At 35.5% G+C, this 25,113-nt stretch overlaps 1 protein-coding gene across 20 annotated transcripts in view; it reads left to right on the forward strand.

Annotated features, from left to right (window-relative positions):
- Positions 1–25,113, forward strand: part of mmd (mind-meld) — a 619,790-nt gene that overhangs the window by 372,351 nt on the left and 222,326 nt on the right. The window contains exon 20 of one of the 20 annotated variants that reach the window (XM_043427306.1): positions 8,456–8,558. The exons of the other annotated variants lie outside the window; for them this stretch is intronic. Coding sequence (XP_043283241.1) covers positions 8,456–8,558 — 103 coding nt within the window. The remainder of the gene's footprint in view (positions 1–8,455; positions 8,559–25,113) is intronic. 20 annotated transcript variants of the gene reach the window in all.

Below are 25,113 nucleotides of genomic sequence, written 5' to 3' on the forward strand. Positions count from 1 at the left end.
CAATTATTCATTGTCGGGACATCCCTTCATTATGTTTTTTATCATCAACGTCAAATGAAGAACCATCCTTGTACACATTTTACACCGACCAGCATTGCGTCATTTATTTTCCCACCAACACCAGATCCTCACGCAACAGAGGGTGATTCGAATGCTGTAGTTTTGACGGGAGATTCGAACGTCACAGTTTTGGTGGTAGATTCGAACGCCACAGTTTTTGTGGGCGGTTCGAACGCAGTATTTTTGGCAGAAAATTCGAGCGTTACAGTTTTGGCGTTAGATTCAAACGCGGCAGTTTTAGCGGGAACCCGAACGGTCAGTAATTAAATTTTTTCCACTGAATCCAAACAATAACTAAAATTCCCCAAACTGTTGGTAATTGAAGGATGTGCGGTATACATTACAACCCAAACGTACTCAAACAAGTCGAGCGTGAGATTCAAAGTGCGCGGACATTTGGACAACGGAACTCCAGCGGAGATGCGAATAATTGAAGTTACTATCGGAATAGTTGACTATCATAATTTTTTTTATATACGTTTGGTTAATTACAACAGGATTTCTTTTTCATTTAAAATATTTACATTCTCTTTTGAGTGGCGGAAACAATTTTTCAGCCCTCCGCGCAGCGGGCCGAAAGTTGCCACTTTCCGCCTGCGTCGGACAGAAAAATCGTATACACTCCACGGGAGTGAAATTAGACCACCTCAAACCGCGTGCTTATCACCCGAGCCGAAGGCGAGGGTGACAATTCTGCCCGCGGTTTGAAGTAGTCTATTTTCCCTCCCTAAGTGTGTAATATACTATTTCCATTGCATGCTCTCGGCATCGTCGACACTCAGCAACTTCAGGGTCTATCTTCAGGGATTTGAAATCCCTAGGGGATGTCTCGGATATTGGAGACGCTAGTGGTGGGGATGGCTTGTGTATATAAGGCGAACGCCTGGACGTCAGACTGTTCTGAACAAACGAGATAAGTCTCTTTCTCTCTCTCTCTCTCTCTCTCTTTCTCTTTCCAGACAGGGATATGTACTCATTAGGGTGCTTCAAAAAAAATCGATTTTTACTTTTTCGTGGGCCGAAGAGGGATGTTAGTACATGTAAAAAAGTGACTTTCCTAAAATTTGAGATTAAAAAAAATATATTTAGCGGTCCCTCAAACGACTTTTCTATGTTTTTTCCTATTTTGAGGAAAATCATCATAGAAAAAGTCTTAAAAAGTCATGAAACGTTATGCAAACATAAAATGCACTTTCTTCGTTGAATAAGTGAAATATTGTGAACATAAAGTACATTGGAATAATGCGCTGAACATGTGTATTCCAGTATACTACACAAATTCATTGCAAAATTATGTTATATGTTTTTTGAATATTTAGCTCGAAAATAATTTTTCTCTGCGCTGAATATGAAGCATATTTTTCCCATGTTTTTTGCGAAGCCCCTAGGTATTGTAGCTGTTGAGCTTCGTCCGTGTCGTGGTCGTAGTGGCTCTGTTTACATTGCTTCACGGTCTAACAAGTACAAGTGCACTAGTACGAAAAAAAATGTAGAAAAGTCATTTGAGGGACCGTTTAAGAATGTTAAAGCCGATCGTACTAGTCAATGGACAGTCTTTGACCATATTTTTTGAAAGAAATAACCACAGGCAATTATATGTAGCATAATATTATTAAGAAATGTTATAATGATTTTTGAACGGTAAATAATATTCAAGGTCATTTTATCATGGAAAAGATTTTGTGCAGAGTTGTTAATAAGACTTGATAGTGCATTGTGAAAAGTTTACGTCTAACAATGTCGGGCGTTGAGGTACCCATAACCTCAAGTTATTATGTCAACAAAATGATCCGGCATAACATTCACGCCACTCACGGTAGAAATAAAGCGAAATTTATTTCCAAACGATCGATCCCATACCTTTTGAGGCCTCTCAATAAACAATCTTACACATATTACCAAGCATTTGATGAAATAAAATTTATTTTACAAAAATATACCATCCCAATTTTTTTTCCGTGCATTTTTTCATTTTCCGTTTATTAATGAAAAAAAGAGCCTATCTCAAAAGAATTTTTGTATACACAATGTGCAAACCGCCTTTTTGAACCAATTGAAACATTTTCTAAACGCAAATCATATACATTTTTTTGCACTAACGTTTAGTTATTTTATGAATGCAATTATTTCTTCATAATTTTTATATCGCTTGAATTGCTGTGTATCAAAATATCATCAATTTTTTCATTTGGAGTGAGCTTCTGACAGTAAAGTTAGTTTATGTACAGATGTATACATATATAGGTTTTGCGACGTTGCCACAACTTCTCAGGGTTATAAAATCCTCAGACTCCGTGAGCATTTGTCGTCTTTAACTTTATATTTCTAATTCAGATGTCCGTTGACCCCCTTTTTTTAACCAACCGTTAAACTCCTGAGGGTTCAATTCATATAATAGATTTTTTTTATTATCGACATCTGATATAGAAATACATCAAATTTTGAGTTATACAAGCTTCGAAGCCATTGCGGCTATAGGCGACACGTAAAATTGTGTTCTTTTTAACTAATAATATTTCGATTAAATAGTCGATAAGGGACCTTGAAATTTCACACAGATCAAGTATTAAGCTTGGACTACAACATACAAAAAAATTAGAGTGCCATCTGAAATCGAGTCTAGTGCTCGTACATCCTTAATGTTTTTTTTTTTTTAAATACAAAGGTAAAGTTTTATGTATTCAAGGGAGAAGTGTATTTTAAGTTTGCATAACGATTTATGATTTTTTTCATGACGTTTTTCCCCAAAACAGGAAAAAAAATACAAAAGTCGTTTGAGGGACCGTTATATATTTTTCAAAAAATCTGAAAATTTGAGTAAGCCATTTTTTTAACATATACTAACACCCCTCTTCGGCCCACGAAAAAAAAAATATCGATTATTTTTTAAGCACCCTAGTACTCATTCTGTTGTTTTCAACGTGTACGTCTCAGGATAGCCAACTGTCAAGGCAGCCGGCTATCAGGATGTCAATGATTAGGATAGTTGAGGTTAGAATAGCCAACTGTCAGGAAAGTTGAAGTTAGAATAGCCACGAGCGGGAAATTAAGTGCTGGCCCTGGGATACCCGACAATGAGCGATCGGGATAGCCAACTATTTGTCCCAAATGGCCTACCGAACGGACGCGGATCATTCGTGGACAGCGGAGATACGAACCCACCGTTGAAGTTGACTATCGGAATAGCGAAATCGTACTATCGGAATGGTTGACCATCAGAATAGTTCTGAGTCATATACAAACAGTACCAAACGGGTGGGGATTCAAAGTGCACGCCTTGGAATACTCGGCTATCGTAATACTCAGCTATCAAGATAGTTAAGGTTGGCACGTCGTTAAGGTAAATTTCCGCCTAAATACCATCCGAATGACTATCCTGTCATTCGGCTATTCTTATCGAGCTATCCTGGTTCTTGGTGATGCGAACCTCAACTATCCTGAAAGTGGAATATTCCAACTTCAACTACCCTCGTAATTGGCTATTCTACTCTCAACTATCTTGTCATTTAACTCTTCTTACCCAGCTATCTTGGTCCTTGGTGATTGTAACCACAACCATCCTGAAAGTTGACCATTCTAACCTTAATTATCCTGATCGTTACCTATCACAATCGCACGGCCCACGCCATCTTTCATAAAAACTGTACCGTTCGAAACTCCAACCAAAACAGCCGTATTCGAATCACCCGTCAAAACTGCCGCGTTCGAATATCTCGCCAGAACTGCAGCGTTCGAATCTCCCGCCAAAACTGCAGCGTGCGAATCTCCCGCCGCGGGAGCCTCTTCACAGTTGGCTATCCTAATTTCCATCACTCTCTATCGTGTTTGTGGAGAGGGGTGGTGTGGAATCTGCCGACGTGTTTGGGAAATCTGAATTAATGTCGTATTTAGGCGGAAATTTATCTTAGCGATGTGCCAACCTTAACTATCTTGACAGTTAAGCTGAGTATTACGATAGCCGACTATTCCGAGGCGTGCACTTTCAATCCCCACCCGTTTGGTACTGTTTGTATGTGACTCAGAACTATTCTGATGGTCAACCATTCCGATAGTAGGATTTTGCTATTCCGATAGTCAACTTCAACGGTGGGTTCGTGTCTCCGCTGTTCGCAAATGAGATTCTACTCTGGGTTCGTGTCTCCGCTGTCCACAAATGATCCGCGTCCGTTCAGTAGGCCATTTGGGACAAATAGTTGGCTATCCCGATCGCTCATTGTCGGGTATCCCAGGGCCAGCACTATGAATTTCCCGCTCGTGGCTATTCTAACTTCAACTTTCCTGACAGTTGACTATTCTAACCTCAACTATCCTAATCGCTGAATATCCTGATAGCCGGCTGCCTCGATATTTGGCTATCCTGAGACGCGCACGTTGAAAATCCTTCAATTACCAACAGTTTGAGGAATTTTAGTTATTGTTTGGATTAAGTGAAAAATTTTAGTTACTGACAGTTCGGATTCCCGTCGAAACTGCAGCGTTCGAATCTCCCGCCGAAGTTGTGGGGTTCGAATCTCCCACCAAAACTGTGACTTTTGAATCTTCTAGCCAAAGATACAACGTTCAAAGCTTCCGTCAAAACTACAGCATTCGAAGCACCCGCCAAAGATACGGCGTTCGAATCTCTTACTGCGGATCTGTTTTAACAATGGCCAGTAATTCTCATTTATTCTGACGGTACAGTCGGCTATCCTGCGGCCCGAAGCGCGCGGACTTTAAATCGGTCTGTTTGAGTATGAGAATCTGCATTTCCGACTGTTTGGGTTAAAGCGTGTGGGCTTTGGGGTGTTTCGGTCACATCAGGTAATCACTATTACTGACTACCTGGGTTAGTTTGGGTTTGGGAATCACCGTTTCTGACCATTTGAGCTTGTTTGAGTCTGTTTGGGTTTGAAAATCTACATTACCGATTGTTTGGATTAAAGCAATCGGTTTGGATCTGAGAAATCTGCCTTAACGATGGCCGGTAGGAACTCCTGCCATCCTGACAGTTGACTATCCTGCCATCCTGACAGCTACCGGCGGCTATCCGGAGGACGCGCACTTTGCATTCTCACGTTCGGGGCGGTCTGTTTGGGTTTGGGGGAATCTGCATAAACGACTGTATGAGTCTGTTTGGGTTTGTGGTATCTGCCTCAATTACTGTTTGGATTAAAGTGGGTACTTTACTTTACCGACGTTCGCAAGCGCTCGGGGGCTGTTTGGGTCAAATGGGGAATCTACTTTACCGACTGTCAGTAAGGTAGATTTCTACATGGGGAACCAGCATAGCATCACTACTATTGACACTATCTACACTTAAGACAGAATAGACTTGCTACGGATGGAGAATTGCTACGAGAGCTGGATATCCGGTATAACTGAAACCATCCACGCTTGCTCGGGACACAGTTGGGACCCAACCACACCCACTTAATTGACGATCACCTCAAAAAATTAATAATATAGTATTTAATGTGCAAGATAATTCTGGCAAAATTTCCATCTTCTAAAAAATGTTTAGAGGTGTCTTCAATGAGGTTGATATTTTTATGTACGTATGCATGTACCTGCGAAATGAAAAAATCCACTTTTGTGTCAGCCGGCTCCTAGCCGATATTGGTTAAAAATATCTCAAATTCGACAGGACCCCTCTATGTATTTGTTAGAGAAGCCTAATTTCATAAACGTTACTTTTTTACCTAGCATTAATATTTTTTTGTTGCCAGGCCAATTAAATTAAATGTTATAATTTACGCCCAAAATTATAAAATCCACTAGTGGCACGTGTAAAAAATTTGTCAGGTGATTCTAATTTTAAGAAAATATTTTCATGATATGCTAAAATATCATCCTGCGAAACAAAGCGAATCATTTTTTTATCTCGAGACGTTTACGGAAAATAAAAAAAACTATTGGGATGATCTCTAGATGTTTTTTCTCTGAGCTAAAATTTTGAGATAATTAATTCTTGATTTCGTGCTAACTTTTGTCGTTAGAACACCAAACAATAAATCTTTTTTTATCGTGGTTTTTTATTAAGGTAAAAAAAATATTTTAATGTCTTTTGCGCCACCTCCAAAAATTTTTTTATATGGCCCGAATTTTGAGGGAATTACTTTTTCATTATGTATTAACATAATCACTTGCGACTTCGAGAAAAAAGTATATATATTTTTTTAATCACTCTAGTGTACATATCAAATAACGTTCGTAATTTTTAACCGACTTCGATGAAAATGTATATGCAACGGTTTTTTGGGTCCCTGAGTCTATTTCTGAACTTAATTTTCAACTTTCTACCCTTGAAAGGGGTGAAAATCGAGAGTTGGAGGTGAAATTGTTAGATTTTTCATTCAAAACTTTTTATGCTATATATTAGATAAAAAATGTACGTTTTTTAGCGCATCAGACTCTTCTATCGAAATGAAACAAAATTCAATACCTGTAAAGGGGTGAAAAATAAGAGTTGGGAGTAAACCTTTCAGGTTTTTCACTTGCAAGTTTTTATAGTATACAACGTAAAAATTTTACGTTTTTTAGAACACTCAACTCTAATCTGAATAAAACAAAAATTCACTACCCTCAAAGGGATGAAAAATGAGGGTTAGGAGTGAGCTTTGTAGTTTTCTTGATTTCAAATTTTTAGGCTATGTTGCATGAAAACTGTAAATTTTTCAGGGAATCAGACTCCTTTATTGGAATAAAACGAAATTCACTATTTCCGAAGGGGTGGAAAATAAGGCTCAAAGGTGAAAATTTCAGATTTTTCTACGGGAAGTTTTTACGCTATTTTATATAAAAACTGTATGTTTTTCAGAGCACTACATTTCTTTATCGAAATATAACACGACTCGTTACCTGAAAAGGGGTGAAAAAAAGAGTTTGGAGTGAAATTTTCAGATTGTTCACTTGCAAGTTTTTATGCTATATGACATGAAAATTCCGGGCCTGTTAGGAGATATGTGTATTCAGTTTCTCAAAAATGATAGTATATGACGCTATTTGCAGCTGATATTTTGAATTGTGTCATACTATTTCGTTGTGTAGACAAAGCGTCCCGAAAAACGGTTGTTTACCATTTTTTGTCAAAATCAATCGACAGTTCATAAAGTTATTTAAACTCGTACACTATACAATACCGATTAAACAACTAAAATAGACAGGGACTCGATTTTTTTTTCTTAATAAAAGCGTGCAGTATCCTAAGAAATACTGAGTTTCTATGGAACATAGCATTGAATTTTCCCATTGAGAAAACAACCCATTGTGAATCCGAATTTTTCACATATTTCGGGGTGACCAATTTATGTTTTTTCTGAAAAATTAGTCTTGTGTTATAAAAAACGTAGAGTTTTTATGAAGAATGCTCTATATTCTTATTTTACCCCCAAACCTTATTTTTCACCTCTTTGCAGATATTGAATTTTGTTTTATTCCGACTAACGAGTCTGGTGTCCTAAAAAACTTCGAATTTTTATGTAATATGACATAAAAACATGCCACTGAAAAATATGATATTTTCATTTTTAACCTTCACTTTCACTCCTCCAAGCGTAGCTAAGTGAAAACTAAGTTTGGGAATAGAATCAGCAACCTCAAATACTCCCAGAAACAAATTTTCGCGTGTTTCGGTAACTTATTAGCTCGTACCCGTTTTGGCACGAAAACTGAGAAAAGTTTGCCAGTCAACCTGTTAAGCTCAATAAATTATTACTATTATTGTTATTTTTGAGGTAGTGGCTACCTCAAAAATGAGAGAATAAAATGTGGAAGAAGTGAGATTGATTATAAAGCGTAACTTTCGAACGGATTCCATGGAATTCCATTTACGTTACCGATGAACTGTGCTCCAATTTGCTCCAAAACATTAATATTATTATTGTCAATGTTCTTTTATCTAAAAATTTGAGTGAAACAATTTGGAAAAAAATAATTTTAAATAATGATAATAGTTTTAAAAAAACCAAAAACATAATAATAAAACAAAGTATAGCTCTGCAACAACAAATTAAGCATCCTGAAAAAAATACTTGCTTTGTACACATTTCTGAGTACATTCTGGATTTTTTTTCACCAAATATATGTAAAAAATTGCAACTTATTTGTTTGAAACATTTTTCTGTTTGATCGTAAATTTATAAAATATAGCGGCATATGAAAAATTTGAAAAATTCGAAAAAATGCGATCCGAAAATTCTTAAAAAATGAACACGTCTCTTTTTCATGAAATTAAGCAATGTAACAAAATTTCAATTTTTTTGGAAGTGGTCAACTTCTTGACCGATCGAAACCACGCGGAATCAAGAGACGCGGTAGCGGCTCGACGCCATTATGCCTTTATACGTAATATCATAGAGAATAATAAAATACAGCAGGCGTGTGAAAATGCATTGGAGCATGATTCATGATTTTGCAGGGCCCTTGAGACCAGCTCTCAGTACGACAGCTATGGTACTCATAATGCTGGGGATCGTCAAGGGTGTCTTCATTTCTTTCACAATAATGGCTCTTTGCTACAGGTACAGTGGCATCAAAAAATGATATTCATTCACAGAGACTGTAGGTGACTGCACATGGTGATCGTGGTCTTATTTGTTCCATGTCGTCCGATACAGCACGTACTAAAATGCTTCATTATTATATATCTGTTGATATTATACGTCTCGGTGTTTTAGTATGTTGTTTAATGCAGCCACTTGTCAGCTGACACAAAGATTGATGAGTTTTTTCTGCTGCAATCTTTCACATAACATGATGACATAATAATTTAATCCACTTGCAAACACTTTAATAGTCTAATCTATTATACGTTGAGTTGACATATCGAAGAGTTAACGTCTTAGGTGGATCCGACGTTAAAAATGAGATATTTCACATAAAGTTTCGGATAATCGTAAAAAAACGGCAAAAGGATTGCAAAAAAAGTTGACACGTATTATTCCACCAAACAGTAGTTTTGAGTCATCAAAAATTGAGTCTGGTAATCACAAAAAGTCATTGAATAAATAAATCTTCCAATAACATCACAGTTGAATTTATAAATACGCATTATCAAAAAATTTTTCAAGTAAATTTCAGTACAGTATTTGTCATAGTACACTCAGTATCGCTAATCAGCTCCCTAATTCAAAGTAATTTTTTACCCGATATCATTTTTATGTTATATTTTTATGTTTATATGAGCAGATTCATTAGATTTCTAAAATAAAGATCACAAAAATTAAGAAAAAATTACAAACAGAAAAAAATTATAAACCACTAAATTGAAACAAAAAAAATTTGGCCGTTGAACTTGGCGTTTTTTTTTCTAGTTAATATGATCTAATTTACCTGTATTCACGAATTTGATAGTCAAGTAAAACACCAAGTACAACGGCTACACGTTTTTTTGTTTCATTGAGTGGTTTATAATTTTTTTTCGTTTGTCATTTTTAAAAATTTTTGTGATCTTTATTTTTTTGGTCGCAATTTCGTTTTCTAATATTTTTTCTTTGTATTCTTTGTGGTTGTAATTTTTTGCGTTCATATTTTCTTCTTTTGTATTTTTTTTTTTTCGTAATTCGATGTGCTTAGCAACTTCTGCATTTATTTGACAACGTTTTGTTTCTTGAATTGAAAGTCTTACAAACATTGATTTCTATGATTTTACCGGTGACTGCCCTAAGGCCATAAATGTACTTGTCTCTAGTTTTTTACAGCATTCATGCTGTGTTTCAGGTTTATTTGACGACATTTTGTGTACTCTGAATCAGAAATTTTATGAGATTTATTGAAAAATTGAAACCATGATTGTGAAATTGAAACATTTGATCACAAAATAAAATAGTCTACACATTCGTCTACACCCATCTCTCTTTATGTATTTTGACAAACTGAAGCCGTATCTGGGGTCAGATTGGCAAATAGTCTTTCAAAACTTCGAGTGAATTTTAAAATACTGTGAAAATAGGTGGGAATTACGAAAAATAGCCGTTAAGAAAAATTTTGTTGACCTAGATCCTACGATATCTTAGATCCTATCCTATCCTAGATCCTATGATAGCTTTTCAGTATCCATGTATTTGAAGCTCTTGGGCTCAAGAAATGACTCAGCTTAAACCAGTTGAGATTCCACAAGATCTGGACAAGATTTCAACATATTCAATAAAATCGTAAAAGTGGAAAATTTTTTTCTATCTCATGTAACTGGCTATTGATAAACTCAAGAAAACAAATCAACAGAGCGTGGAATGCGAAATTGAAACATTGGTTGATCTATCGAGGAATACTCTGTCATGTATGCTGGAATAAATGAAATTTTTGCAAATTATGTTTTTCTCATTTTGTTAAAATAATAACGAACGTTGAAAATACCGCATAATCAGTATATTAGTGGATAACATTATCCTCTAATACTATATGATTGTAATGTATTTGAATATTTTTTCGTGGTTTGAAATAATTTTCATTGTCAGGTTTGAGAATTATTGTGGTGTAATGCGAAAATGAGCTATCATCAACGTACTTGTCCGATTTTTTTTCCCCAAAGGGGGATTTTCATGGTTTGATATCTAATATTTTTGTCTGTGGTAGTTCCAAATGATGTGAAATGTTTTTCAATAACGTTTTTTAAAGTTTTAAAATGTTTTTATGTAATGTTCAAAAAAATTTCTCCAATGATTTTTGTCAAGTTTTGTGCATTTTATAACGATTTTGATAATTTTGGAATATTTTAAGTGTTTCCATCAATTTTCCAACGATTTCAAATGTTTCCACAATGTTATGACATTAAAACCATTTTCCGTAAGGTTCATCATTTTTTTCCAGCCTCGTGGAATTTGTTTCCTTTATTTATAAATTTTTGTTTTTAATTTTTTCATTGAAATCATTCTGAAAAAAAAACATATGAAGACTTTTCAATAAAACAAATTCTTTTGATTGATTTTCCTCAAAATTTGACAGATTGATTGATTGATATATTTATTAAGCCTTGAACATATCCTTGAGGCTAAGAATACAAAAAGTATAAAGTAAAATTAGTAATTATTTTATAGATTAGAATAAACTATAAAGGTAGCTTACAATCATACGAACAGTATTAAGATAGTGAAAAGTAAGAAAGATACAGTGCGGGCATTATTAAGTCACTGTGACTTGAGATGAATAATGAACAGAAGTGAAAAATATAAATAAAAAATAGTGCTCAGTGTGCAGATTTTGGTAAGGATCGAGTATGGTAGCGCAAGTATGACTAGATTTACAGATCGCATAATACAATAGGAATGAGATAATAAAATTCGTGTTTACTGGCTAGTGTCATCCGAGTGTTTCACGCATCAACAACTTTAAATAAATATGAAAACAGGGGAGTCTTCAGAATATTTAGAGATGATGAACAGCGAATCGAATTTAATAAGGAATGCCAAAAGTAAATAGCAGCTATCACAAACAAGTTTTTGAAAGTACTGGTACAATATAGGATGGTGCCTGGTTACTCAGAATTCTGTAAACCATGATACCAATAAAATAAAGTCTGCGAGACTTAACAAATAGCCAGCATAACTGTTGGTAAGGAGTAATGTGCTCATCAAATTTTAAATTAAAGATAAATCGAATGCTTGAGTTCAACAAAATCTGCAGCTTGGTATTCAGTCCTGCAGTGAGGTAATTATAAACAATATAGCAATAGTCAAGCACTGGAATAACCAGTGTGACTACTACTGAGGTTCGCACCTCGGTTGAAAGTGCATTTCTCTTATGTCTAAGATGTCTAAGATGTCTAAGATGTCTGAGATGTCTAATATCTCTTATGTCTAACATCACACCGTTTAACCTGCTCGAGAAGCAGTTTATATGCTTAGCCCACGATAAATTTGACAACTTAATAACTCCTAGATTACGAACATCATGTACATAGGGTAGAGTTACACCATCGATACTGATGACAGGAAGGGTATTTAAGTTTAATTTACTAATATATTTGTTGCTACCAAGTATAATAGCCTTCGGCTTGTCCAGATTAAGTTTCAAACTATTTCTCAAAGCGTAGTTAGAGATTGCTTTAACATCTTGGGCCATTTTATTTATTTCTTCAATTACAGAGTCTCGAGAGTCGCATGTAAACATCTCAAGCCTTTAAAACTCATAATACAAATTCTCATCGCTTGTCCAGATCTTACGGAATCTCAACTGGTTTAAACCGACGGAAAGGTTCTCTGCTGACGTCCTTCGATTTTGATGAAATTTAAATATGTTATTCTACATCAAAATCTAAAAGACACGTATTTTTTTTTATCGGCGGAAAAACGTTTCTAGGGGTTGAAATCACCCTTTAAAGTTGAGACCTCCGAGGGGTACTTTTTAGGTTTCACCTATTTTCACCTGAGATAATAGAATTCACCCAAATGGATAATTATCTTAATGATAAACGATGAAAAGTGCAACTGGTTTCATATCGGAGGGTTGCATAGGAAAAAAGTTATAGGGGTTGAAATTCACAAAATCGTTATAACAAAAAAAGTATTGCACCTATCTCGATGAACTTAATTGCATTTCGAAGAGGGCAAAAAAATAGTAGATACGTGTTTTTGCGTTTTTCTCGCAAATCAAGTTAAGGGGGTGAACTACCCTTATTTTGTGAAAAATTTTAATTAATTTTGAATTTTTGTAAAAAACATAAGGAATAGATATTTTTGGAATTTGTCTAGGGGGTTATTCAATATTAACTAATAAAAAAAATTGTTATCTGTAGAAGTTATCCCATCAGTAATTTTTGGTGGGAAAAAGTGAATTCTTTTAAACTATGGATGTGGTTCATATGAATACCATGGAAAGTTACAAAAAACGAAATGATGAAGTGGTAGAATTTTCAACCGAAAAATTTGATTTTCTCGCATTTTTCTTGCTCAATTAGGTAAAATCTATTGTTTAAATAAATTTTGAATAGAATCTTCTAAGTATAACTAGAAGAGTCAGATTGCCTTCAAATGAAAAATAAACCATAAGGATTGGACGCATACTTTAGGTTCTATAACTTTCACTAGTTATGAAAATGTAATTTGGAGAAAAATCTATCCATCATTTAAGATGTAAATATTGAAAATGTTAAGGAAAAACGTATCACGACCAGAAGAAATAAGGAAAACAAAAAATTACTGCCGTTTGATTGAGATTTGATGTAAACATATATAGGGGTAGTTCACCCCTTTAACTTGATTTGCGAGAAAAACGCAAAATCACGTATCTACTATTTTTTACCCTCTTCGAAATACAATTAAGTTCATCGAGATAGGTGCAATACTTTTTTTGTTATAACGATTTTGTGAATTTCAACCCCTATAACTTTTTTCCTATGCAACCCTCCGATATGAAACCAGTTGCATTTTTCATCGTTTATCATTAAGATAATTATCCATTTGGGTGCATTCTATTATCTCAGGTGAAAATAGGTGAAACCTGAAAAGTACCCCTCGGAGGTCTCAACTTTAAAGCATGATTTCAACCCCTAGAAACGTTTTTTCGCCGATAAAAAAAAATACGTGTCCTTTAGATTTTGATGTAGAATAAAATATTTAAATTTCATCAAAATCGAAGGACATCAGCAGAGAACCTTTCCTTGTGAGCCATTCCTTGAGTCCAGGACCTTCAAATAGATGGATACTGAAAGCATTCTAAATCTAGATCAACAAAATTCATCTCAACGGCCATTTTTCGCAATTTTCATTTATTTTCACAGTATTTTGAAATTCACTTGAAGTATTGAAATACTATTCGCCAATCTAACCACAGATTCGGCTTCAGTATGTCAAAATACAGAAAGAGAGATGGGTGTAGACGAATGTGTAGACTGCTTTATTGTGTGATCAAATACTTCAATTTTATAATAAATCCTATAAAGTTTCAGATTTAGAGTACACAAAAAGTCATTAAATAAACCTGCAACACAGCATGAATGCTGTAAAAAAACTAGAGAACAAATACATTTATGCCCTTTGGGCAGTCATTGGTAAAATCATGGAAATCAATATTTGTAAGACTTTTAATTCAAGAAACAAAACGTTGTCAAATAAATGCAGAAGTTGCCAAGCACATCGTATTACGAAAAAAAAAAATACAAAAGAAGAAAAATTGTACGCAAAAGATTACAAACACAAAAAATAAAAAGAAAAAAAGTTACAATAGGAAATTGCGACCAAAAAAATGAAAATCACAATATAAAAAAAATGACAAACAAAAAAAACTATAAGCCACTAAATTGAAACAAAAAAAATTTGGCCGTAATACGTCGCGTTTTACTCGACTATCAAATTCGTGAATACAGGTAAATTAGATCATATTAACTAGAAAAAAAACGTCAAGTTCAACGGCCGAATTTTTTTTGTTCTAATTTAGTGGTTTATAATTTTTTTCGTTTGTCATTTTTTTTAAATTTTTGTGATTTTAATTTTTTTGGTCGCAATTTCCTTTTGTAACGTTTTTTCTTTGTATTTTTGTGGTGGTAATTTTTTGCGTACAATTTTTCTTCTTTTGAATTTTTTTTTCGTAATGCAATGTGCTTGGCAACTTCTGCATTTATTTGTCAACGCTTTGTTTCTTGAATTAAAAGTCTTACAAACATTGATTTCCATATTTTTCCGGTGACTGCCCAAAGTGCACAAAATGTACTTGTTTCTAGTTTTTTTTACTGCATTCATACTGTTCAAGAGACTCGGCAGAGTCTCGGGACAAGTACATTGACAGCCCTGTTGCCTGCTGGCCTGAGGCTCTCACTGAGTCTATACTTTCTGTGAATAAAACGATTCGGGTGGTGGGGGTACACGGGCTTAAGATAATGCAAAAGTTACTAACACATTCAGGATTTGACGTATCTGTACACGCGTACTCCGACCGCTACAAACATAAGCTCCTTGACCCCATAATCACCAATCCCCGGTGAAAGAATTTTTGTTGCAACCAATATGAAGGGTGAGAAAATTTCTGGGCCAATATATAACATTCAATAAAAGGAGCAGGGAAGATTGGCGGAAAGCTAAGGAGCTCGAGAGCTCGAAAGTCACCAGCCGAAGTTTCACGTCATGTTGACGTTTGGGGTTATGTTATGAAGTGCGTGCGGGATAAATAAAAATAATTTTCGTCATCTAACGGAGTGCATATTAGTATTTATTTTGTTAAAACTTGTAGTATACTAAACCGATATAAAAGCGGCCGCGTAAATGTAGTCTGTGATCCGTATGTGAAAAAAAATATAAAAAATGCGCGACAAAACATTTCAAGATTTCATTATTTCGTTCGATTGGAAATAAGTATCAACTGAGATAATCGTTCAATTAAACCAGAGTGCGAGGAATATTGTTCAGTGTAAATATATCGTCAGTTGCGTGAATATATATCATGTGTAGTAATATAGGTTATATATACGAGTTCCCTTTGATAGCTGTGTGGTAACAACGAATTCAGACGTACATAGAAGTCCATAAAAATCTTCGGGGGCATCTAAATCACGTGATGCATTATTAGTCATTTTTAAGTCCTCCCTCCCCCCATGAGATTTTAGGTGATGTTGAAGCTGCCCCCCCCTCCCCCCTTATATGTCACGTGAGTTCAAATTGAACGAATTGGTATATTTCATGGGGACAATGGAAACAATGTAATAAATATAATTAAACATAATAATGTTCGTTTAACACAAATTATATTTTGGCAGCTTTCAACAAGTTGAGAAAAATAAACAAGGTTTTTTTAGAAATAACAATAGATTAAAATTTTAAAAAATAATACAAGTCTTTTCGATTAGAGCTCAACTATCTGCCCAAGGTGAATGAGAATTTTGTTCAATGTTAATTACTGGAGTGTATTTGTCCTCGTTTGAATTTTTATCTTGATGCTTCTCTCTATTTTTTTTCGCTTCTTTAATTACATTTTCGTTTTTTTCTTCACCTTCTTCTCCGTCTTCAATTTCTTCATCTTCATTTTTTCTTTCTTCGTTCCTTTCTCCTTCGTTTTTTTCTATGCTGTTGAACTTATTCGAAATTTTTTGTTTCTTATGTATTTTTTTATGCGATAAAACAGCCTTTTTTGAACAGAAGTATAACCCGCATTTGCCGCACGTTCGTTCTTCGATAAGATTAGCTCCCAAAGACAAGCTTGGACAATATAAATCATATGGAATTGCGTGAAATTGATCACGATGAGGTGCGATGTTGAGAGATTGTCTCAATGGGAAGGAAGCAAATTTTTTGCCGTCATGTTGTGCTGGTTTTGGGACCTTCAGGCCATGAGGAGTCTGAAGTACGGGAAACGGAGCTGGTAGAAAACGTTCTGGGAGTATAACTCGTAGGGAACTCCGAAATTCACCGCAGCAATCCCTTTCGTCACACTTAACAATCTGTGTTGAAGAAAAAACATTAAAAAATGCATGATACACAAAAAAGTTAATTGCGTCCGCACAAAAGCCTGTTAAACGATGAAAACACTACCAAATTTTCGTAAAAAAATATTAATCTTGGACCATATAAAAATATCTATTTGATGGCACTTGGTGTAAAAATGGGAATTGGGTAAAATCCTGTAGAAAATACTGGCTCTGCCTGACGTGCTGACTACACCACTCTTCTGATGGCATATCTGGGATGAACCATTCGGTGCTTGCATTCGGCTCGACGTACTCGGAGATAACAGTTTTTCCGTCGATTAACATGCTGCTCCATATTTCAGCGAGAACCTCGCCAGCTTTACTGAAGTTCTGTTGTTCGACTGCTAAATCCATTATCCTCCCTCTTTCATCGAGATGGCTTCCATATGTATCGTGCGGTAGAATTACACCTGAAAACTCTCTGCTTAAAGGCGCCATTCTCCTTTCGACTCGATTAAAAGCACTTCTTCCAGGTGGATTTGTAAATAGAAATATTGCGTCCGGATCATACTTGACAAAATAATTTGTCGCGTGCGCTATAACTTTTGGATAGCGAGGATTCTCATCCGGACCACCGTCACAAGAAATCATCATGACGTGCTTCAAGTCACCATTGCATTATCAGTACGCATTATTTCGTCGAAAATGTCGAGAGTTGTGAGCTTCTCAAAATCTACAGCGTGAGTCGATGCAGTAGAAGACGAGTGTTTTCCGCTCCGAATAGAAATGTAAGTTGGTCCTGAATACGTGACACTCTCTGGATGACCGATCGTGTTTTCTTTGATCACGCAACCGGCATAAACACTGGGAATCAATTTGTGTTTTGCCGCTAGTACCCAATCATGGTCAGGCAAGGAGACGCGGTACTCTACATGCATTAAAAGTGGTGCCTGTTTGTTTGCGGCTGCCAAACCAATAGGAACTCGAGCTTCGTCATCTTGAGAAACAAAGCCGACTTGAGAAGCCCCCAAGATAGATGCAATCGTTTCCATAGACCTGATAGTGTTGATGCAAAACTGTTGATCGGGATGGGCTTTATGATGATCTGCTTCTGGACGGCTTAGTTTTACTGGCACTGCAGTAACGTGTCGCTTTCCTTCCAGCGTATTATACTTCCGAGGTAGTAAACGAATGTACGTGCCACTCCTCGAAATCTGGTGAACTCTCCTAATCTAGAATGAAGGTCGGTAAGGGTTCAGCAACTACGTAGGGCCTCAGAGCGACGCCGTTCTTCCGCAGATGCTCCAAACATCGCCAAATCAATAATTGTTTTGAGCAATTCGGGTTGCTTTTCCTCTAATCGCGGACGACTCGGTTCTGGCCACAATTTTAAAATACCAGAGACTTCAGGATTTTCAATGCAAACCGCATCAATTTTTAATTTATAAGAATCTCTGTGTGTTTTAGCGTGAATTGCATGCTGTTTCTTTTTATGTACTTCTTTTTTTGAAGATTCGATTTCATTTTGAATCTTTTTTATTCGTCGTTATTACTTCCATCAGAATTTACCGAGTCTCTTCGACGAATTGCAACTTGAAGTTCTTCTTCTAGCAGTGAAATTTCTTTTTTTAACTTATCCTGGGCAGGGGTAGCTCGAGCACGTTTAATTGGCGGAGTGCATTCTATTGGATTATCAATCATTTCTTCGTCGTCGTTGATGTCGAGAATACGGAAGTCACGTTTCTGTACACCTGTAACTATAATTATAATTTTATCTCCAAAGTAGAACGTTTGTTTGAATAGTTGAATGCAATTTTACAGCAACAATTTTTATTTAATCGATAAAAAAATCATTCTTTAAAAAAGAATAGTTATTTTTAACGAGAATTTAGTGACACGAATGAGATGTGTGATTCTAACGTGATCCCTTATATTAACCAGGTGAGAGAAAGAATAAGAAAGAAAAAATAGATATTGTAAAAACCACTCACTTCTAACACTAGTCAGAATCTACAATGGAATCGAAATGATACGTACCTGAGGAAGTTTGGTTGCTGCATTCGCTTTTATTTGGTTTCAATTTGGCACTCGGATCAGCACTGCTGTATAGTGCTAAAGTCCCACAATCGTCTGGCGATGTGCCCAGAGATATTTTTATTATCAATGCACTATTCAAATCAATTACATGATTAAAAAAGTTCATCGATTACTGCTCGAACATTCGTAGAAAAACCAAGTATTCATTGTTATCAAGGCAGTATTTATTACTTACTTGTTTATTTGCCGCGGTACAATAATAAAGAATATTTGAAGATTTTCTTGCATTATTTCTTTGGCGATAATCGGTCAGAAGATTTTTCGCAAATTTTGCCAGTTCGTCTTTTTTCGAACATTTGGCCTTTTCTTCGCCCCAAACAACATTGAAATCTTGTTGGCCCTTCATCCATGTTTTTTGTTCGTGCAATAACCGATATTGTTTGAATAATTCGCTGTACAAAGGCCCTAGTTCCGACGACATTGTAGTGTCGATGAAATTGAAGCCTTTTGGTAACGAACTTCTCAGACAAAAATTGATTGCGAGCACTGTTTTTAACGTTTGTCGCCGCTCAAAACACGAAGGTTCGAAACATATATGCCCTTTCCGCAACGCGCAAGCGCAGAGTTCATAACGCTACGAGCGCCATCACACAGTAAAAACTAGAACCAGTATACGTACCACGAGGTCGTATATCAATTCGTCGAAATAAACATTCCCAAAATTTGAAGGAAAAAAATTCACGAGATATTAGTCGTACATCTACCCCCCCCCCTCCCCTTGTGACCTACCGTGATGTTTTAATACATCCCCCACACTCCCGTCGAACCTCACGTGATTAATGGACACCCCCAAAGCTACTGAACTCAAAACTCACACACGTTTTACTGAGATGTACATACTTCATGAACTGGCAGTGAGAAAAAGAGAGAAAGAAAATATACACGCGAAATTTCTATAATTTAGAAGCCCTATAGGGCTTCTATCAATGTCCGTGTAAAGCAGGCTAACGGACCAACACTGCATAAATGAGAGAAAGAAAGGAAAAATATGTGCGTGCCCATCACTCTCTCTCTCTCTCTCTCTTGCTTCTGCAATACTTCCAAGTCAAGGCTCAAGACTAAATGTAAGAGTGGGGACGATGGGCCTACACTGTGTATTAGGTATTTCTATCTCTACTAACATATATCTCTCTCTCTCAATTATCGTTCGCCTCGCCCAATCACACGAGCCCATGGCAATGAGCGTGAGAGAGAACAAAAATGTACATGCGCATGCGCATTCATATTTTTGTAGCACTTCCGTTACACACTTCCGTAACAAGATTTTCACCAGTTTACCCCCCAAGTCCAGCGCGTCTATAGAAGTTTTACTTCAAAAAATTATAGAAGAATTATAAAATATGGATATAAATAAATAATAAATAATGCTACAAAAAGTCAGCGGTAGCTCCTTTATAAATGGCATAACAATTTATGGTTTCAGAATGCAATGCATATATTGAAAGATAAGCAATTCTGTTGGTCTTGACGCGCTCTATACTTTTTCTTTCCCTGATTGAAACTCGGTGGCTATATGCAGAATTGGAAAATGTTGTGCATCGACATATGTGCATCCACTTTGTTTCTCTAAGTTGTGACGCGTGAATTAGCTGTTCATTGTCATCGCTTTTCCGCGATTCCGATTGGTTCTTGAAACACGATCATTGTGGGGCTAAATTCATCCGGAAAAAACAACGCTCATTCGTTCCGTCAAAATGACAGCTTGCAATTCAAACCATTTTTGACATTTTGTCGATATCGTTTTGCTCGACTCGATTTTTCGAAAATTCTTCGAATTTTGTTGAATGATGATTGTTTGATTTAATAGTTATTAATGAGTTCAATTATTAAATATAAATGAAACCTGGTAAAAATAAATAAAAAGTTACGCTATGCAAGAAGATGACGTACGCGGAGCGCGCGTCTGTAACTCACCTAGTAAATGGATAAAAAAACTTCAAAAAGTCATTGGAAATCCATTTTTGAATAAAATAAAAATATCTAGATTCTGAATGTGATATATATAATATATCAAAATTGCCAATTCTGTTGGACTTGGTGTGTATTATATGTTTTTTTCTCTGTCTTTCGTTCTGTCAAATTTTGAGGAAAATCAACGAAAACATTTGTTTTATTGAAAAGCTTTCATATCTATTTTATTCACAATGAATTCATAAAAATTTTGAAAACAAAATTTATAATTGGGGGAGAAAAATTCCACAATAATACAATAAATCATTCATAAACTTTACGGAAAATGATTTTAATATCACAAAATTGTGGAAACATTCAAAATCGTTGGAAAATTAAAGGAATCATTTCAAATATTCGAAGAATATCAAATAGTTATAAATGCACAAACCTTGACGAAAATCATTGAAGAAATTTTTTAAAAATGTTACATAAAAACATTCAAAAACTTCAAAAAACCTTATTGAAAAACATTTTGTATCACACATGAATTTTTCAACCCATAATGCCAATCGCAAACATGGCGTGAAATTACTCAATATACATGTTGTATCATACATGTTGTCAAACTTCAGGTGTCCATTGCATTTCCAAGATACAAATTTTGATATGACAAAAATTAAGCACCCAATTACTCATTGGAATAAATTTCCATAATCATCATGGAACAACTCAAGTAAATATTTATGTAGGAAGCATTATGTTCTGAAAACAAACAAAAAAAAATAAACAGAAAAGGCGCGTGAGTATATGCCATTGAGCGTCACGTGTTTTTAGGGAGAGGGGACGAGGCCCGGCTCGATGCGCAATACAAAGTCAGTTCGTGCGAATCCTCGAAAACGAAAAGACGAGAGCTTCGGTCATGTTTTTTTCTCTCTTTGTTCCGTATTTTGTTTCTTTCTTTCATCTTCACTCAGTTATTTTATGTCAACTTTGTAACTTTTTCCGTATTTCCGTTTCTTTAATAAAGTGATCGCTTGTGAAACTTTATGAAATCACCCATTAGTCCCTGATTTCCCTGCCGTCGATCCTACATCTACGCATTTACATGGCCCAAAGATTTTTTCAATACTCGAGCGTATAAACAAGCAATCGTGAATATTTTTTGTTATGAATTTTTCAAACTATGTTGTTGAAATCAATATGAGAAAATAGCAATACACACGACATAAGTATTGTGTCTAGAGGATGAATACAAATTAGTATGGATACACTGTAAGGTAATGAGATGGAAAAACGGGCCCCCGGAGGGCACAGCCAAAATAAATATAAGAAAATATGACAAAAATATATTAGGTTAGACACCTTTATTTGATAACACCCTGGCTGATCGCGATACTATAAAGTTTCGGTATCCGGTATCGATATCGTTTGTTACTTTTTTTTTCGAAATTTTTCGGTATGACTACCGAATGGGAACCCACGCAGCTTCAGTATGACTACCGATTCGGAACCTACGCCACTTCGGTATCTAAACCGAAAATTTTCGGTATGACTACCGGTTCGGAACCCACGCCGCTTCGGTATCGATACCGAAACATTTCGGTACGATTACCGATTCGGAACCCACGCAGCTTTGGTATAGACACGAAACAGAATTAATAGGCAAAGATCAGGGCTGCTGTATGTAAAATCTGAAAAAAACCAAATCATTCCAGGAAGACTTCGAACACGGGACCATCGGAGTTTGAGTCTAGTGTGCTATCCACTATGCTACCGGACAACTTGTATTCAAAAACCAATGAGACTCATATATAAATTCTGAGTTACGGTTTATATAGAAGTTCCGTTATTCCTTGGATATAAGATATTTGGTGGCGTAGTGGATCGCGCACCAGACTCGAACTCCGAGGGTCACGGGTTCGAGTCTCCCTCGGTTGATTTGGTTTTTCCGACTTTTACAAGCAACAACGCTGGTTTATGCGTGGGCCCTGAATCAGGATTTATATCAATTCTGTTTCGTATCGATATTGAATCTGCGTGAATTCTGAATCGTTTGTTATACCGAAAAGTTTCGGTATCGATAGCAAACAGAATCAAATTGGGATGTATACCGTTTTGTTACGGTATCAATACTGTTTTCTGTCAAATCAGTATCGATACCGAAATATTTCGGTTAAAAATGTATCAAACGATACGGTATCACGATTAGCCAGGGCAGTTAAAAAAATGTTTTGGAATTCATTTACATTCAATCTGTTATTCATTCAAATAAATCTACGTTTAGAAACGATTCACGTTAGGAAAAAATGACACAATTAACTGATCACCACGAATTTATCTAGCACACGATACACCCATCCCGAACTTCGTATTATCAAAACAACGTAACCCTTTTTCAAAATACCTCGGTTATATAGCGACAAGGCGGAGTTGCTGGCATGTGACGTCAGTCCACGACACCGCCGTGAAGTTAGCCTCACTCAGGGACATGGGGCCTTTGATGGTATTACATACAGACACGTTGAATTTCTCAATGTGTTAGTAGCTTTTGCATTCTTGAGCCTGTGCAAAGTTTTTTCTCAGCAATTACGCCACTGATCATGTTGGTTGTAGGCGCAATCGAAAGAAAATTTCTTCATTTGCTTAAACTTCAATTTTCAAGTTGCTAAATGATTCTTGAGCTTTGTAATTCAACAAAGTAACATACTGATTTTACCCCCACCATCGTGAATTATTTTATTCAGAGAAATTATAGTCTCAGCGAGTCTCGAGCCAGCAGACGACAGGGCTGTCAATGTACATGTCCCGAGACTTTACCGAGTCTCTTGATATGTATTCGATCATTCTGTACTCGTTAGAATTTTTTGAGAATTTTTGGTGGAGATTTTTTGAAAGTGAGTTTTCGTCGAAATACTGATTTTTTAAATCATTTTCACTCAGGAATTATAGAGTGCGTAAAATTTTAAGCGGGAAAACCTTTTTTATTTTTTACTTTCATAGCACTGACACAAAAAAAGTAGTCAGTATCTTGAACTGGACTTATCAATCTTTACATATTTGGCCCGCTAAATCCGAATCTAGGGTCAGATTGGCCAATACGCCTACAAGATTTTATGTAAATTCCAAAAAACAGCAAAGGTGGCAGAAAATCGCTGTTAGAAGCATGATGAAAATTGTCTTTGACCATTCTCGGGGGTCATTTTTATGTAATTTGATGCGCTGCTACACCCCCAAAATTTTGAGTGAATTCCAAAAAACCGAAAAAATAGAAGAAAATTGCCATTAAAAGTATGATGAAAATTGTTTTCGACCTTAATCGGGTGTTTTGTTTATGTAATTTGATACGCTGAATCTGAATCTAAGGTCGAATCAGTTGATACATTCTCAAAATTTTGAGTAAATGTCAAAAAAACACTGAAAATAGTAAAAATTGCTACTGTGGATATTGGAGAAGTTTTATCGATCTAGATCGAGTAAGCTCTCTTTGTATTTTGATGCGCTAAATCCGAATCCACAATCTATTTAACTCGTACGCCTCCAAAATTTTGCTTTCATGGAAAAGTGAAAGGATATATTGGATAGACCACAAATTTTTAGTTTATTTGAGGCCGAAAATGTCATCGAAAAATATACGATATTGAGAAGATAGTTTGGCAAAATTTTAAAAATATTTCTCAGAACTTTCTGAGAACTAAGAAAAAGTAAGAATTGCCAAAATTTGATTGAAGAGTTGTTGGAAAATTTTAGAAACTTCGATTGCTTGATGAATCTGTAATATGGAGATCTATAAGTAAAGAACAAGGAGGGAAATTCCTCAAGACATCAGCGAAATGAAGAATCAGTACCAGGGAAAGTGGAATGTTGATATGATGGCAGATTTTCGCTGGACGCTAAAGAGAACAAGAGAAGATCGAAAGAGGAAAAGAACTTGCTGCATAAGTCGTTCATAGAGAAAAGAATCTATTACAAAAAAAAAAGGACGGTGTAAGATCGATAAAGATTTTTCTCTTCTCATTACTTGCAGAAAATGATAAAAAAAATCAATGAAGCAGAATTCAAATCAAAGAAAAATCGTGCTTGCCATAGTTTTATATTCAAGATTTTTATACAGATTTCTCCAGTTTCTAATTTATTGCATACAGAATATATAGAAGATATTTTTTTGTATAGTGTAAAAACTTTCTCAAAGTAGATTTCACTTCTTTTTGAGAGGCGTGCCAATTATATCGGAACCGTATTTCATTCACTGTATTTGGCAACTTCAGAAAACGATCTCATTTTTTTTTTATATTTTCAAGTGTTTTATTGATAATGTAAATATAGAAAATCATAGGAAACTACGGTCGCGACCTTTTAATACTAGGCGCTCCTTTTTTACATTTTCAATTATTATTTTTCCTGATTTCACTTATTTTTAAGAGGCCAGACAATATTTATTTAAGAAAAAAAAATACATTTCTCGTCTTCAACGAAAATTTTTTAAACGATTTGTTTCAAATTGAGTGCTTTCAACATGAAAGCAATCAACATTACTGTACAGCCAATTTTTCTATGTAGACGGACGAAAATTGTGCGGTTATGTTCATTTGAGTTGAAACTTGGTACTTGAAAGTTTTTCGGGTAACTAACTACGAATTTGAATCTGAAATTAAAAATTTGGAAAAACAAAATTACAAGACCGTACATTCAATATTCTTAACATTATAATAGGTATTAAAAGAAAATTCTATGGCTGTGGAAAAATTTTTTAGAAC

Source organism: Venturia canescens, chromosome 8, assembly GCF_019457755.1.
Source record: "Venturia canescens isolate UGA chromosome 8, ASM1945775v1, whole genome shotgun sequence".
Taxonomy (NCBI): domain Eukaryota; kingdom Metazoa; phylum Arthropoda; class Insecta; order Hymenoptera; family Ichneumonidae; genus Venturia; species Venturia canescens.